This window comes from Leucopleurus acutus, assembly GCF_964270905.1.
Source record: "Leucopleurus acutus genome assembly, chromosome: 17".
Taxonomy (NCBI): Eukaryota; Metazoa; Chordata; class Mammalia; order Artiodactyla; family Delphinidae; genus Leucopleurus; species Leucopleurus acutus.
Window position 1 is genome coordinate 38,287,525 of NC_139159.1, and position 14,279 is coordinate 38,301,803.

At 38.6% G+C, this 14,279-nt stretch overlaps 1 protein-coding gene across 1 annotated transcript in view; it reads left to right on the top strand.

The window, feature by feature from the left end:
- Positions 1-14,279, top strand: part of NECAB1 (N-terminal EF-hand calcium binding protein 1) — a gene marked incomplete at both ends in the record, with an annotated part of 279,877 nt that overhangs the window by 240,805 nt on the left and 24,793 nt on the right. The window contains one exon of the mRNA XM_082858688.1: positions 4,515-4,565. Within this exon, the coding sequence (XP_082714814.1) occupies positions 4,515-4,565 (51 nt within the window). The remainder of the gene's footprint in view (positions 1-4,514; positions 4,566-14,279) is intronic.

Here is a 14,279-nt window from a genome sequence, read left to right on the forward strand (position 1 = left end):
TAGATCATCTTTACTGTCATTACTGTGAATTCTTTTTCAGGTAGGTTGTCTATTTCCTGTTCATTCGTCTTCTAGGTTTTTCCCTTGCTCCTTCATCTGTAACATAACTTTTGTCATCTCATATTTTTTGATGGGTGGGGCTATGTTCCTGTCGTACAGGTTGCTTTCCCTGGTGCTTTCCACACTGGAGTTTGCAGGCAGTTGCGTAGAGCCAGGTCTTGGTGCAGAGATGAGGATCTCCAAGAGACTTCACTCAGATTAATATTCCCTGGGGTCTGAGGTTCTCTTTCAGTTTAGCGGTTTGGACTCGGTGGTCCTACCACAGGAGCTCAGGCCTGAACCCTGGCCTGTGAACCAAGATCCTGTAAGACAAGCAGTGTAGCAAAAAAAGAAAAAAAAAGGAGCAGAACAATAACAAAGAATAAAAAATAAAATAAAAATAGAAAAATATATTAGAAAAAATAAAAATATAAATGAAACACCACTACCAAGGGGGGGTGGGGCTTAGGCAGGGGTGGGGCTTTGGCAGGGTGGGGTTTAGGTGGGAGTGGAGGCTAGTCTCAGAATCCACACAGCTGAAAAGGTCTTGGGGTTTTGGGGGGCAGGGTTTAGGCTCAGCATGGTCCATTCTATCTCTTTTCATTGGAGAATTTAATTCACTTATGTTTAAAGTAGTTATTGATAGGTAAGGACTTACTATTGCCATTTTGTTAATTGTTTTCTGGTTGTTTTGTAGATTACTGTGCCTTGTTTCTCATGCTGTTGTCTTTTTGTGTGTGTGTTTGATGTCTTTTGGTATCAGTATGCTTTGACTTCTTTATCATGTTCTTTTGTGTAATTTTTACAAGATTTTCACTTGTGGTTACCGTGAGGCTTACATAAAATATAACACCCTATTTTAAACTGATAACAACTTAACTTCAATAGAATTTGTAAACTTTACACTTTTACCTCCACCTCACTTTTTAGGTTATTGCTGTTATAATGTATATGTTTTCATATTATGTAACTGACAACAGATTACTACAGTTATGGTTATTTTTGCTATGCTCTTTTACAAGTTTTAAACAAAAGTTAAGTGAATTATGCATCACTATTACCATATTGCAGAAATAATGACTATATACTTATTACCAGTGAGATTTACACTACCTTTTTATGATGTTATTAACATTCTTTCACTTCCACTCAAAGAACTGCCTTTAGCATTTCTTATAAGGTAGGTCTGGTGGTAAACTCCCTCAGCTTTTGATTGTTCAGTGAAGTCTTTATCCTTCCTTTGTTTCTGAAAGAAAACTTCACCAAGTATAGAATTCTTAGTCGACAGTTATTTTTTTTCAGTATTTCTAGTATGTCATCCCATTCTCTCCTGGTCAGAAAAGTTCTGCTGATAATCTTATGGGGGTTCCCTTGTATGTGGCTTCTCTCTTTTCTCTTGCTGCCCTTACAGTTCTTTTGTCTTTGACTTTTGACAATTTAATTAATGTGTCTCAGAGTAGCCCTATTTAGATTCAATCTATTTGAGGTCCTTTGGGCCTCATGGTTCTGGATGTTCATATCTCTCCCAAAATTTAGAAAGTTTTCAGACATTATTCCTTTAAATAGGCATTCTATCTCTTTCTCTTTTTCTTCTTCTGGAATTCCCATGATGTGAATACTTTTTCCCTTTCTGTGTCTCCCAAATTCCCATAGGTTTCCTTTACTCTTTTTCATTCTTTTTTTATTTTTGCTCCTCTTCCTGGGTAACTTCCAGTGTTGTACCCTCCAGGTCACTGATTCTTCTGCATGGTTGAGTCTACTTTTGAAATTCTCTATTGAATTTTTCAGTTCAGTTACTGTATTTTTCATCTCTAGGAGTTTTGTTTATTTTGGTTTGTTTTTGATGGCTGCTATTTCCTTGTCAAACTTCTCATTATATTCGTGCTTTGTTTTTCTGATTTTGTGTAGCTGTTTTTTCTTGCAGTTCTTTAAGAGGAATTTCCTTAAGAGGATCTTATTGAATTCTTTCTCTGGCAATTCATAGGTGTTCATTTTAAGGCCAGTTATTGAAGTTTTATTAATTTCCTTTGGTGATATCATATTTACCTGACTTTTCATAATCTTTGATTCCTTACATTGATATTTGTGCATTTGAGTAATTGGGCTCCCCTTCCAGACTCTACAGGTTGGCTTTGGCAGAGACAGTTCTTCAGTAGCTCAGTTTGGGTTTGGGGGTATGTCTGCTGGTAATGTTTTTGAGCAGGTGGGGCCTGCTATTATGCTTTATTGGGGGCAGGGCAATTGTTTCAGCTCTGAGGATAGGGATAGGGGTTGTGCCATTGGCTGAGAACTGTTGGATAGTACTACCGGCTTGGTTCCCTACACAAGTGAGGCTGTAGGATGGGCTCCATGGTTGCCTGGATTCTCTGGTCAGACTTACTAGATGGTTGGGACTGGTTACTATATACAGTAGTAAATGGGACTTCTGTGCCCTGGCATGGCAGCAGTACAGGACCCAGGGCCTATACAGCTCATTGTTTGGGGATCCAAGCCAGTCCATAGTGTGCACTGACTTCCCTGGTCAGGTGAGGCCACTGGTTTTGCTCTGCAGATGGGGGAAGCCATGGTCTGTGCTCTCTGTTCAAGTACCACTGCATGTAGTGGTGTTGAATGAGCTGTGTAGCTTCCTGTGTGCTCTAGTTAGGTTCCTTGCTTGGACACATTGGAGACTGTACCAATGAACAGGGCTATGAATTAGAATAATTGCCTGCATGTAGCAGGACAAGCAGCTCTAAAGCTGGTGAAGCTCTTTGTTGTTTTAACTCAAGCCGACCCACACCCCAAGTTCCCTGACTGAACATGGCTGCTGGCTTTGCTCTGCAAACTATTGGCTTTGCCTGCTTCTCAGCTCAAGTGCCACTGGGATGCACAACTTCCAGGAGTTGTCACCAGCCCTTCTAGTGAGATGGGGTGAGAAGACACTCTCCACAGCAGGTGGGGCTGTGTCTCACCTCCCCTGCCTAGGCAAGAGGGGGAGGTTTAGCTCCAGGCTATTCTCAGTTTCCCAAATAAGGTCCCAGATAAGGAGATGCCAGGAACTACCCTCAGTTTTGGCTATGAATTAATCCATCTGTTTGTGCATAGCACGGGAACATTCCACACCTGCTACTGGTTTTGCTTCGTGGGTAATCAGCTTTGCTCACCCACCTCTTGGCTTGAGCACCACTGGGCCACACTACTTCCAGAAGTTATTGCCAGCTCCTCTGGTAAGATCGGCCTGGAAGACACTCACCATAGTGGGTGGGAATATGATTCAGCTCCTTGCTTAGGTGTGGGCAAACTGGGCTCTAGGGCCAACAAAACTCCTTTGAAGATCCGAATCAGGCAGATCTGCTCTCCCCCAAGTTCCCAGCTTGGTTCTGCAGATGAGCAAAGCTGCTGGCTGGGATTACTACTTGGGCACTGCAGTATGAGCTTGGTCTGCCAAGATCTGTGTGCTGGTTGTTGCGAGCCCCTCCCCTCTTCTCTGTCACAGTCAGATTTCCTGTGGTTGAGCCCCACAGATTTCCCATCTTTGTGGTACAAGATCAGAGTAGGGGCTTTCACAAAATGACCCAAAATACTGGATCAGGCTAGTTGTCTCTCCTGGGATCTCTTTTCCCACTGAGGGAACCAGAGGCTCAGGGAAGATCTGTCCAGGTGGTGCTGTGCTGGCCTGGTGATGGGGCAATGCTGTCAACGTATAGCCACCTCTCTTACCTTCTAATGAAGTCTGTCTTGGTCTCTGTGGTACAGGAGGTTGCTTCAGCCTTGTTCTAGGATTCCCTCAGAGGTGTCTTGTTCTCAATAGTTGTTAGTTGTTGTTCTTGTGAGGGGGAGCAAAGGCAGGAACAACCCATGTCACCATTTTGGTGATGTCACTCTCTAGGATATATATTCTTAGAATGAACTCCTCAGATATTACAGTCTTGGTTTCAGTGGAGCCATTAGCATTATACATTGATCACTGCAGAAAACTCTGAGGTCTTTTTGGTAACCCTTCATTTTTAACAAATATCAGTAGTGGTTTCATTTGCTTTTTATTTCACTTCTTAGCAAAGCAAAATTAGCACTAGAGTGTAAATGTCTATCATGATATCTCAAGTATATTGCCATATAACCACAGGAAAAGAAATCAGCCTAGTCATCCTAACTTTTCCTTTTTACTGTTTCTATCCTTTCCCCCTCTGCTTTAATGAATCTTCTCTCCACTTTGTTCTCTTTTAATGGCATCAGTGATGTACACTCAAATCAAAAAATTAATACACTCAAATTAATTGAACACATCTGAGATAGCTCCTTACAATTGATATAATGGGTAAAAGAATCTTTATTGGAAGAGCCCACTTTAAAAAATCAGAATTATTTCATCTCCATTCAGATCATGAAGTTCCTTCGGTTTAATGTTAGCCCAAAAGTGCTACCATTCAAATATATGATGTTTTGTTTAATTAACTAATTTCTTGTTTTCTACCCATTTCTTACTCTAACCAAAGGATCTTAAACTTGAACCTCTAGAAGAAGTTATTGAAGGGAATACTAAACCTGTAAGTACTTTCCCTAGGTCAAAATTTTAGAAATATGTACTTTGAAAACATAATTTAATTTCTTCAAAATTCATTACTATCTCAGTGAAAATTAAAAAAAACAATACATGGGCATATTTCATTATGTGTGGCTAAGTAGGATTTTCTAAATTGTGATTTGTGGAAAACTAATGCCTACTTCACAGGGGTTTTCTGAAAGAACCTGTTATGTAATATGTGAAAAGTGAAATTTTTATGCATGTATAAATCAATGAGTTATTGAATAATTGAATGAATATGACTGGCAGAGAAGGGCAACATTCAAATTGTATCATCAACTAGGCTGAAGGGTACACCTGAGCTGAAACTTGGTCCTATTAATTATTGTATTTTCAGCATATAGCCCAGGGACAAGATGCTCAGAAATCATTTTCCAAAGAAAAAAATTGATTTTTAGAGCAAAGTGAACATTTATGCTCGTGGGGAAAATATACCCATCCAGAAGGGTGGCAATTGATGGAGACTGAAAGAAAATGGACAGTGATCCTAATAGGTTCATTATATGCAGCAAAAAAGAAATTAATGTATAAATTAACTAACTGAAAAGCAGCACATACCACGCTTTATTATTTTATTTTATTTTGAGGCAAATATTTGTAGCACATACTGCTTTGGGAAATTGGATGTTTGCATTTACATTTAGCGGAAATTTGGATTTTAAAATCTAGGGTATCTACAGAAAATCACTTTTTTCTTAATACCTTAAATATATTATATATTGTATAGATCTTGTAGGATCAGTCACATTTACATGAAACAAGGATATGAAATACCTTCCATCTCTGTATCATGTACTTATTCTATAGGCACTGCTTGTGTGATAGAAGGTGAGACTCACCTGCATGTCAGCTCCTGTTCATCTGTCCAAACTCACAGCACAAAGGAAATTTTCATAGAGGGAGCTTTTTCTCAGAAAAGTTTAATAATGGCTGTTGTGATTAGAATCCTATAGATGTAGACACAATTCCTAGCTATACTACATGTTCAGTGCTCTTATTACTCCAAAGACAGGGATGTGGTCTGTGTTAATTTATCAGGCACCCAGAATTTTAAAGTGATAGGTTTTGGCACGAAGGTGAGGGGAGAGGGCTGTTGAGCACAGATATTATGCAGGTCTTCTGTGCAGTCCCATAAGCACAGGATTATGACCTTGAGGTCTTGCATCTGTGTTGTCTCTTAGGTTTGCATGTAGAGAAAACTACACTCCAGTCAAGAAACATGAACATAATTTTTCTAATGTTAGGAGAGATTATTGTCTATTCTTAAATAATTTCTTAATATAAGTATTCTCTCTCACTAGCTGTGAAGGAGAAAGTTTCTAAGGATTATTTATGAAAAGTGACAGACTCTTCCATTCTCTGGTCCCCGACAGAAAAGAGAGATCTATTTTAAGAGATCTATCAACCCATGCAGCACTGCCAATTCAATAGTGCATGGAAATACTTTAGAGAAAAAGAACTGGGCAAAGTAGTTCGATAGTCAATATTATTTAAAAGCAGGAAAGAATATTCTTTAACTATTTTTAACCATATGTAAAAGTAAAAGAATTATGCTCTTTGGGAATACACACATAGTAATAGTCTGAGCTGGTTTGTTTTTTCATATTTGTCATCAAAAGTTGTATTTTTTACTAGTATATATATTTTTACTAGTATATGTATCACTATCAATTCCTATAAAACCTCTATATTCAGAATGACAAAAACAATTTTTCACTGTTATTTCACAGCTAGCACACATAATTGTATGTTACTTTTTGATCAGTGATTTTTCCTGGTGACCAAAAACCAATTTTAGAATTCATTGACTGGAGAGGTATTTTTCCTTTTCCATTAGTGAATGCATGAGAACTTTGAAAAATAAATCCTACATCAGAATGCAAAAAATAAATTTTTATTATATACTTTATTTTTAAAAGTTAATCTTTATTGAGCCTCTGCTATGTGCAAGTGTTGTGTTAAACCCACACATATGTAACTCAGTCTTCACAATAGCCATATGAGGTGGTGCTGTTATTAGCTCCATTTTACAGATGAAAAAATTAAGTTGTAAAAAGGTTTAAATACCACTGCTGAAGTCCAGAAGTTCTATGCCAGACCTACAGTACTCACTACACTGTAATACTCCAACTCTAGTGTTTTGTGCACTTTGGGAAGTAGAGTTGCTTTTGCTAGTGAGGTTGTGAGCTAATGGATGACTTTTTTCATGAGATTTCCTACCACTAGAGCAGAACGTATTATCTGGTAGGCTTATTTAAGCACACAGCAAAAGTCCTGAACCCTAGTATCTGCCATACTAGTTTTCTGGTACGTGAGCCATTACATAATGATGAATGTAGCATATAATCTCTGTTTAAGTCCATTTCTTTTCTCAGCCTGGAGTAAGAGAAGTAACATTTATTGAATATCTATCATGGGCAATATCTTTACATACACTATTTCATTCCATTTAACCTTCCTCAAAACTCTGTGATATAAGTACCTTTATTCCAATTTTGCATATCAGAAGACTTGAGAAAGATTAAGTAACTTGTTCAAGGCCACAGAGCTAGTGAAAGTGAAGCCAATTTACACCTCCTGGTCTAAAAGGAGAAAGAAAAAAGAAAAGAGGGCAAGATGATGGAGGTAGATAAAAAAGCACCTAACAGTGCTCAGGACCACCTCAAATCCTTTTCTGGAATGGATAGTATATAAATAAAATTTACTAAAGGAATTTTAAGAATAGTCAATGGTTAAAAGCAAAAGCACCTTTTATTTTTAACTTGATCACTAACTATGTGCTGGGCCCTGAGGGAGTGTCTGTAGATAAAGTGGTGAATATTACAGACCAGAAGACAGACTAGAAGGAAATATAGGCAAATATAACTAGGATCTACAATAGGATGTGATGAGTATTATTAAAGGAAGGTATAGATTTTCATAGCTAGGGAACATGACCTAATTTAGGGGCCAGGAAATGCTTCCAGAATGACATAACATTTAAGATGAAATCAAAAAGGATAAGTAGGAGTTTCTAAAAATGATACCCATATATCTCTTACAACACTGAATTGTTCTAACCTTTCACTAAAAGAATAGGTGCTACATGAGAATATTAAAATATTCCAGATGATTTATATCAAGCATGTCATAAAGACAGCAACCTTAGGAATTCACTATTTTATTATTTCTTAATAAAATAGGAAATAAATGCACATCAGGGATAAACGCAGATCTAAAGTCCAAGACCTTGGTTTTATGACTCACTGAAAATTTAGGGATAATTTATTGTCTTCTAGCTATCAAGTACTAAGAAGTGAGTATGAATCACTGAAAGGTTAGTATGATTTTTGAAGGGAATTGCATCAACCAGACCATACATCCTGGATCTGGCCAGGTGTATTGATCCACCTGAATACTTTCTGCCTGGTGCAATTGTGTCCTTTGTGTGGTCTCAAATGACTCAAATAGTCTCAAATGACTATTGGGGAAAAAAATGATCATTTTCAGATATTTTCTACTTTCAAAAGGAGTTTTTAAAAAGTCAATATGGGGAGGACCTTCAAGATGGCAGAGGAGTAAGAAGACCTCAGACTTCCAAAAGGGCAAGAATATCCCCACATACCTGGGTAGGGCAAAAGAAAAAAGAAAAAACAGAGACAAAAGAATAGGGATGGGACCTGCACCAGTGGGAGGGAGCTGTGAAGGAGGAAAAGTTTCCACACACTAGGAAACCCCTTCACTGGTGGGGACAGGGGTGGATAGGAGGTAAGCTTCAGAGCCACAGAGGAAAGTGCAGCAACAGGGGTGCAGAGGGCAAAGTACAGAGATTCCCTCACAGAAGATCGGTGACGACCAGCACTCACCAGCCTGAGACACTTGTCTGCTCACCTATAGAGCGGGTGGGGGCTGGAGCTGAGGCTCAGGATTCAGAGGTCAGATCCCAGGAAGAGGACTGGGGTTGGCTGCATGAACACAGCCTGAAGGGAGCTAGTGAGCCACAGCTAGCCGGGAGTCCAGAAAAATGTCTGGATCTGCCTAAGATGAAAAAGACCATTGTTTCCGGGTGTGCAAGGAGAGGGGATTCCTTCCCTGTCTGCCCACAGAAGGCAGATCACGGCCTAAACAAACTTCAGAGATGGGCGTGAGCCGTGGCTATCAGCTCGGACACCAGAGATTAGCATGAAATGCTAAGGCTGTGGCTGCAGCCACCAAGAATCCTGTATGCAAGCACAGGTCACTATCCATATCCACCCCCCACCCCGGGAGCCTGTGCAGCCCACCACTGCCAGTGTCCCATGATCCAGGGACAACATCCCCGGGAGAACACACAGCATGCCTCAAATTGTTGCAACGTCACACTGGCCTCTGCCGCCACAGGCTCACCCCACATTCCAATTATAACTACAGTACACTTCCCTCCCCCACTGACCTGAGTGAGCCACAGCCCCCTAATCAGCTGCTGCTTTAACCCCATCCTGTCTGGGTGGGAAGAGATGTCTGAGGGCAACCTACATGCAAAGGTGGGGCCAAAACCAAAGCTGAACCCCAGGAGCTGTGCGAACAAAGAAGAGAAAGGGAAATTTCTCCATGAAGGCTCAGGAGCCACAGATTAAATCCCCACAAACAACTTGATGTACCCTGCATCTGTGGAATACATGAATAGACAATGAATCATCCCAAAATTGAGGCTGTGGACTTTGGGAACAACTGTGGACTTGGGGTTTGCGGTCTATGAAAGATGTGTTTCTGATTTTTATGTTTATCTTAGCATAGTTTTTAGCACTTGTTATCATTGGTGGATTTCTTTATTTGTTTGATTGCCCTACTTTTTTATTATTATTACTTTTTTTTTACATTTTTATTGGAGTATAATTGCTTTACAATGGTGTGTTAGTTTCTGCTTTATAACAAAGTGAATCAGTTATACATATACATATGTCCCCATATCTCTTCCCTCTTGCATCTCCCTCCCTCCCACCCTCCCTGTCCCACACCTCTAGGTGGTCACAGAGCGCCGAGCTGATCTCCATGTGCTATGTGGCTGCTTCCCACTAGCTATCTATTTTACGTCTGGTAGTGTATATATGTCCATGCCACTCTCCCACTTTGTCCCAGCTTACCCTTCTGCCTCCCCGTATCCTCAAGTCCATTCTCTAGTAGGTCTGCATCTTTATTCCCATCTTGCCCCAAGGTTCTTCATCACCTTTGTTTTTTTCTTTTTAAGTTCCATATATATGTGTTAGCATATGGCATTTACTTCTCTCTTACTTCACTCTGTATGACAGTCTCAAGGTCCATCCATCTCACTACAAAGGACTCAGTTTTGTTCCTTTTTATGACTGAGCAATATTCCACTGTATATATGTGTCATGTCTTCTTTATCCCTTCATCTATTGATGGACACTTCGGTTGCTTCCATGTCTTGCAAATATTTTCTCCGATTCTGAGTGTTGTCTTTTTGTCTTGTTTATGGTTTCCTTTGCTGTGCAAAAGCTTTTAAGTTCATTGGGTCCCATTTGTTTATTTTTGTTTTAATTTCCATTTCTCTAGGAGGTGGGTCAAAAGGAATCTTGCTGTGATTTATGTCATAGAGTATTCTGCCTGTGTTTTCCTCTAAGAGTTTGATGGTATCTGGCCTTACATTTAGATCTTTAATCCATTTTGAGTTTATTTTTGTGTATGGTATTAGGGACTGTCCTAACTTCATTCTTTTACATGTACCTGTCCAGTTTTCCCAGCAACACTTATTGAAGAGGCTGTCTTTTCTCCGTTGTATATTCTTGCCTCCTTTGTCAAAGATAAGGTGAATTTTGTGTGTGTGTTTATGTCTGGGCTATCGATCCTGTTCCATTAATCTATATTTCTGTTTTTGTGCCAGTACCATACTGTCTTGATTACTGTAGCTTTGTAGTATACTCTGACATCAGAGAGCCTGATTCCTCAAGCTCCGTTTTTCTTTCTCAAGATTGCTTTAGCTATTTGGGGTCTTTTGTGTTTCCATACAAATTGAGAAATTTTTTCTTCCAGTTCTGTGCAAAATGCCAGTGGTATTTTGATAGGGATTGCAATGAAACTGTAGATTGCTTTGGGTAGTAGAGTCATTTTCACAATGTTGATATTTCCAATCCAAGAACATGGTATATCTCTCCATCTATTTGTATCATCTTTAATTTCTTTCATCAGTGTCTTATAATTTTCTGCATACAGGTCTTTTGTCTCCTTAAGTAGGTTTCTTCCTAGATATATTATTCTTTTTATTGCAATGGTAAATGGGAGTGTTTTCTTAACTTCACATTCAGATTTTTCATCATTAGCCTATAGCAATGCAAGAGATTTCTGTGCATTAATTTTGTATCCTGCTACTTTACAAATTCATTGATTAGCTCTAGTAGTTTTCTGGCAGCATGTTTAGGATTCTCAGTGTATACTATCATCTGCAAACAGTGACAGCTTTAACTCTTCGTTTCCAATTTGGATTCCTTTTATTTCATATTCTTCTCTAATTGATGTGGCTAAAACTTCCAAAACTATGTTGAATAAAAGTGGTGAGAGTGGGCAACCTTGTCTTGTTCCTGATCTTAGTGGAAATGGTTTCAATTTTTCACCATTGAGGACGATGTTGGCTGTGGGTTTGTCATGTATGGCCTTTATTATGTTGAGGAAAGTTCCCTCTATGCCTACTTTCTGCAGGGTTTTTATCATAAATCGGTGTTGAATTTTGTCGAATGCTTTCTCTGCATGTATTGAAATGATCATACGTTTTTTCCCCTTCAATTTGTTAATATGGTGTATCACATTGATTGATTTGCATATATTGAAGAATCCTTGCATTCCTGGGATAAACCACACTTGATCATAGTGTATGTTCCTTTTAATGTGCTGTTGGATTCTGTTTGCTGATATTTTGTTGAGGATTTTTGCATCTAGGTTCATCAGTGATATTGGCATGTAGTTTTCTTTCCTTGTGACATCTTTTTCTAGTTTTGGTATCAGGGTGATGGTGGCCTCATAGAATGAGTTTGGGAGTGTTCCTCCCTCTGCAATATTTTGCAAGATTTTGAAAAGGATAGATGTTAGCTCTTCTGTAAATGTTTGATAGAATTCGCCTGTGAAGCCATCTGGTCCTGGGCTTTTGTTGCTTGGAGGATTATTAATCACAGTTTCAATTTCACTGCTTGTGACTGGTCTGTTCATATTTTCTATTTCTTCCTGGTTCAGTCTCGACTGGTTTTGCATTTCTAAGAATTTGTCCATTTATTCCAGGTTGTCAATTTTATTGGCATACAGTTGCTTGTAGTAATCTCTCATGATCCTTTGTATTTCTGCAGTGTCAGTTGTTACTTCTCCTTTTTCATTTTTAATTCTATTGATTTGAGTCTTCTCCCTTTTTTTCTTGATAAGTCTGGCTAATGATTTATCAATTTTGTTTATGTTCTCAAAGAACCAGCTTTTAGTTTTATTTATCTTTGCTATCATTTCCTTCATTTATTTTTCATTTATTTCTTATCTGGTCTTCATGATTTTTTCCTTCTCCTAACTTTGGGTTTTTTTTTGTTCTTCTTTCTCTAATTGCTTTAGGTGCAAGGTTAGGTTGTTTATTCGAGATGTTTCTTGTTTCTTAAGGTAGGATTGTATTGCTATAAACTTCCCTCTTAGAACTGCTTTTGCTGCATCCCATAGGTTTTGGGTCAGTATGTTTTCATTGTCATTTGTTTCTAGGTACTTTTTGATTTCCCCTTTGATTTCTTCAGTGATCTCTTGGTTATTAAGTAGTGTGTTTTTCAGCCTCCATGTGTTTGTATTTCTTACAGATTTTTTCCTGTAGTTGATATCTAGTCTCATAGCATTGTGGTCAGAAAAGATACTTGATATGATTTCAATTTTCTTAAATTTACCAATGCTTGATTTGTGACCCAAGATATGATCCATCCTGGAGTATGTTCCATGAGCACTTGAGAAGAATGTGTATTCTGGTTTTTTTTTTGGATGGAATGTCCTATAAATATCAATTAGGTCCATCTTGTTTAATGTGTCATTTAAAGCTGTGTTTCCTTACTTATTTTCATTTTGGATGATATGCCCATTGGTGAAAGTGGGGTGTTAAAGTCCCCTACTATGATTGTGTTGCTGTCGATTTCCCCTTTTATGGCTGTTAGTATTTGCCTTATGTATTGAGGTGCTCCTATGTTGGCTGCATAACTAGTTACAATTGTTATATCTTCTTCTTGGATTGTTCCCTTGATCATTATGTAGTGTCCTTCTTTGTCTCTTGTAATAGTCTTTGTTTTAATGTGTATTTTGTCTGATATGAGAATTGCTACTCCAGTTTTCTTTTAATTTCCGTTTGTACAGAATATCTTTTTCCATGCCCTAACTTTCAGTCTGTATGTGTCCCTAGGTCTGAAGTGGGTCTCCTGTTGACAGCATATATATGGGTCTTGTTTTAGTGTCCATTCAGCCTATCTATGTCTTTTGGTTGGAGCATTTAATCCATTTAAATTTAAGATAATTATCGATATGTATGTTCCTATTACCATTTTCTTAATTGTTTTGGGTTTATTATTGTAGGTCTTTTCCTTTTCTTGTGTTTCCTGCCTAGAGAAGTTTCTTTAGCATTTGTTCTAAAGCTGATTTGGTGGCACTGAATTCTCTTAGCTTTTGCTTGTCTGTAAAGGTTTTTTGTTTTGTTTTGTTTTTCTTTTTGTGGTACGTGAGCCTCTCACTTCTGTGGCCTCTCCCACTGCAGAGCACAGGCTCTGGTAGTGCAGGCCCAGCAGCCATGGTCCATGGGCTCAGCCACTCCGCGGCACGTGGGACCCTCCCAGACTGGGACACGAACCCGTGTCCCCTGTATCAGCAGGCAGACCCTCAACCACTGCACCACCACGGAAGCCCCTGTCTGTAAAGGTTTTAAGTTCTTCATCAAATCTGAATGAGATCCTTGCTGGTACAGTAATCTTGGTTGTAGATTTTTCTCTTTCCACTTTAAATATATCCTGTCACTCCCTTCTGGCTTGCAGAGTTTCTTCTGAAAGATCAGCTGTTAACCTTATGGGGATTCCCTTATGTGTTATTTGTTGTTTTTTCCATTGCTGCTTTTAATATTTTTCCTTTGTACTTAACTTTTGATAGTTTGATTAATATGTGTCTTGGCGTGTTTCTCCTTGGATTTATCCTGTATGGGACTCTCTGTGCTTCCTGGACTTGGTTAACTATTTCTTTTCCCATATTAGGGTAGTTTTCAACTATAATCTTTTCAAATATTTTCTCAGTCCCTTTCTTTTTCTCTTCTTCTTCTGGGACCCCAATAATTCGAATGTTGGGGCATTTAATGTTGTCCCACAGGTCTCCGAGACTGTCCTCAATTCCTTTCCTTGTTTTTTTCTTTATTCTGCTTTGCAGTAGTTATTTCCACTATTTTTTCTTCCATGTCACTTATCCGTTCTTCTGCCGCAGTTATTCTGCTATTGATCCCTTCTAGAGAATTTTTAATTTCATTTATTGTGTTGTTCATCATTGTTTTTTTGGTCTTTAGTTCTTCTAGGTCCTTGGTAAATGTTTCTTGTATTTTCTCCATTCTATTTCCAAGATTTTGGATCTTATTTACTATCATTATTCTGAATTCTGTTTCAGGTAGACTGCCTATTTCCTCTTCATTTTTTTGGTCTGATGGGTTGTTGCCTTACTCCTTCAT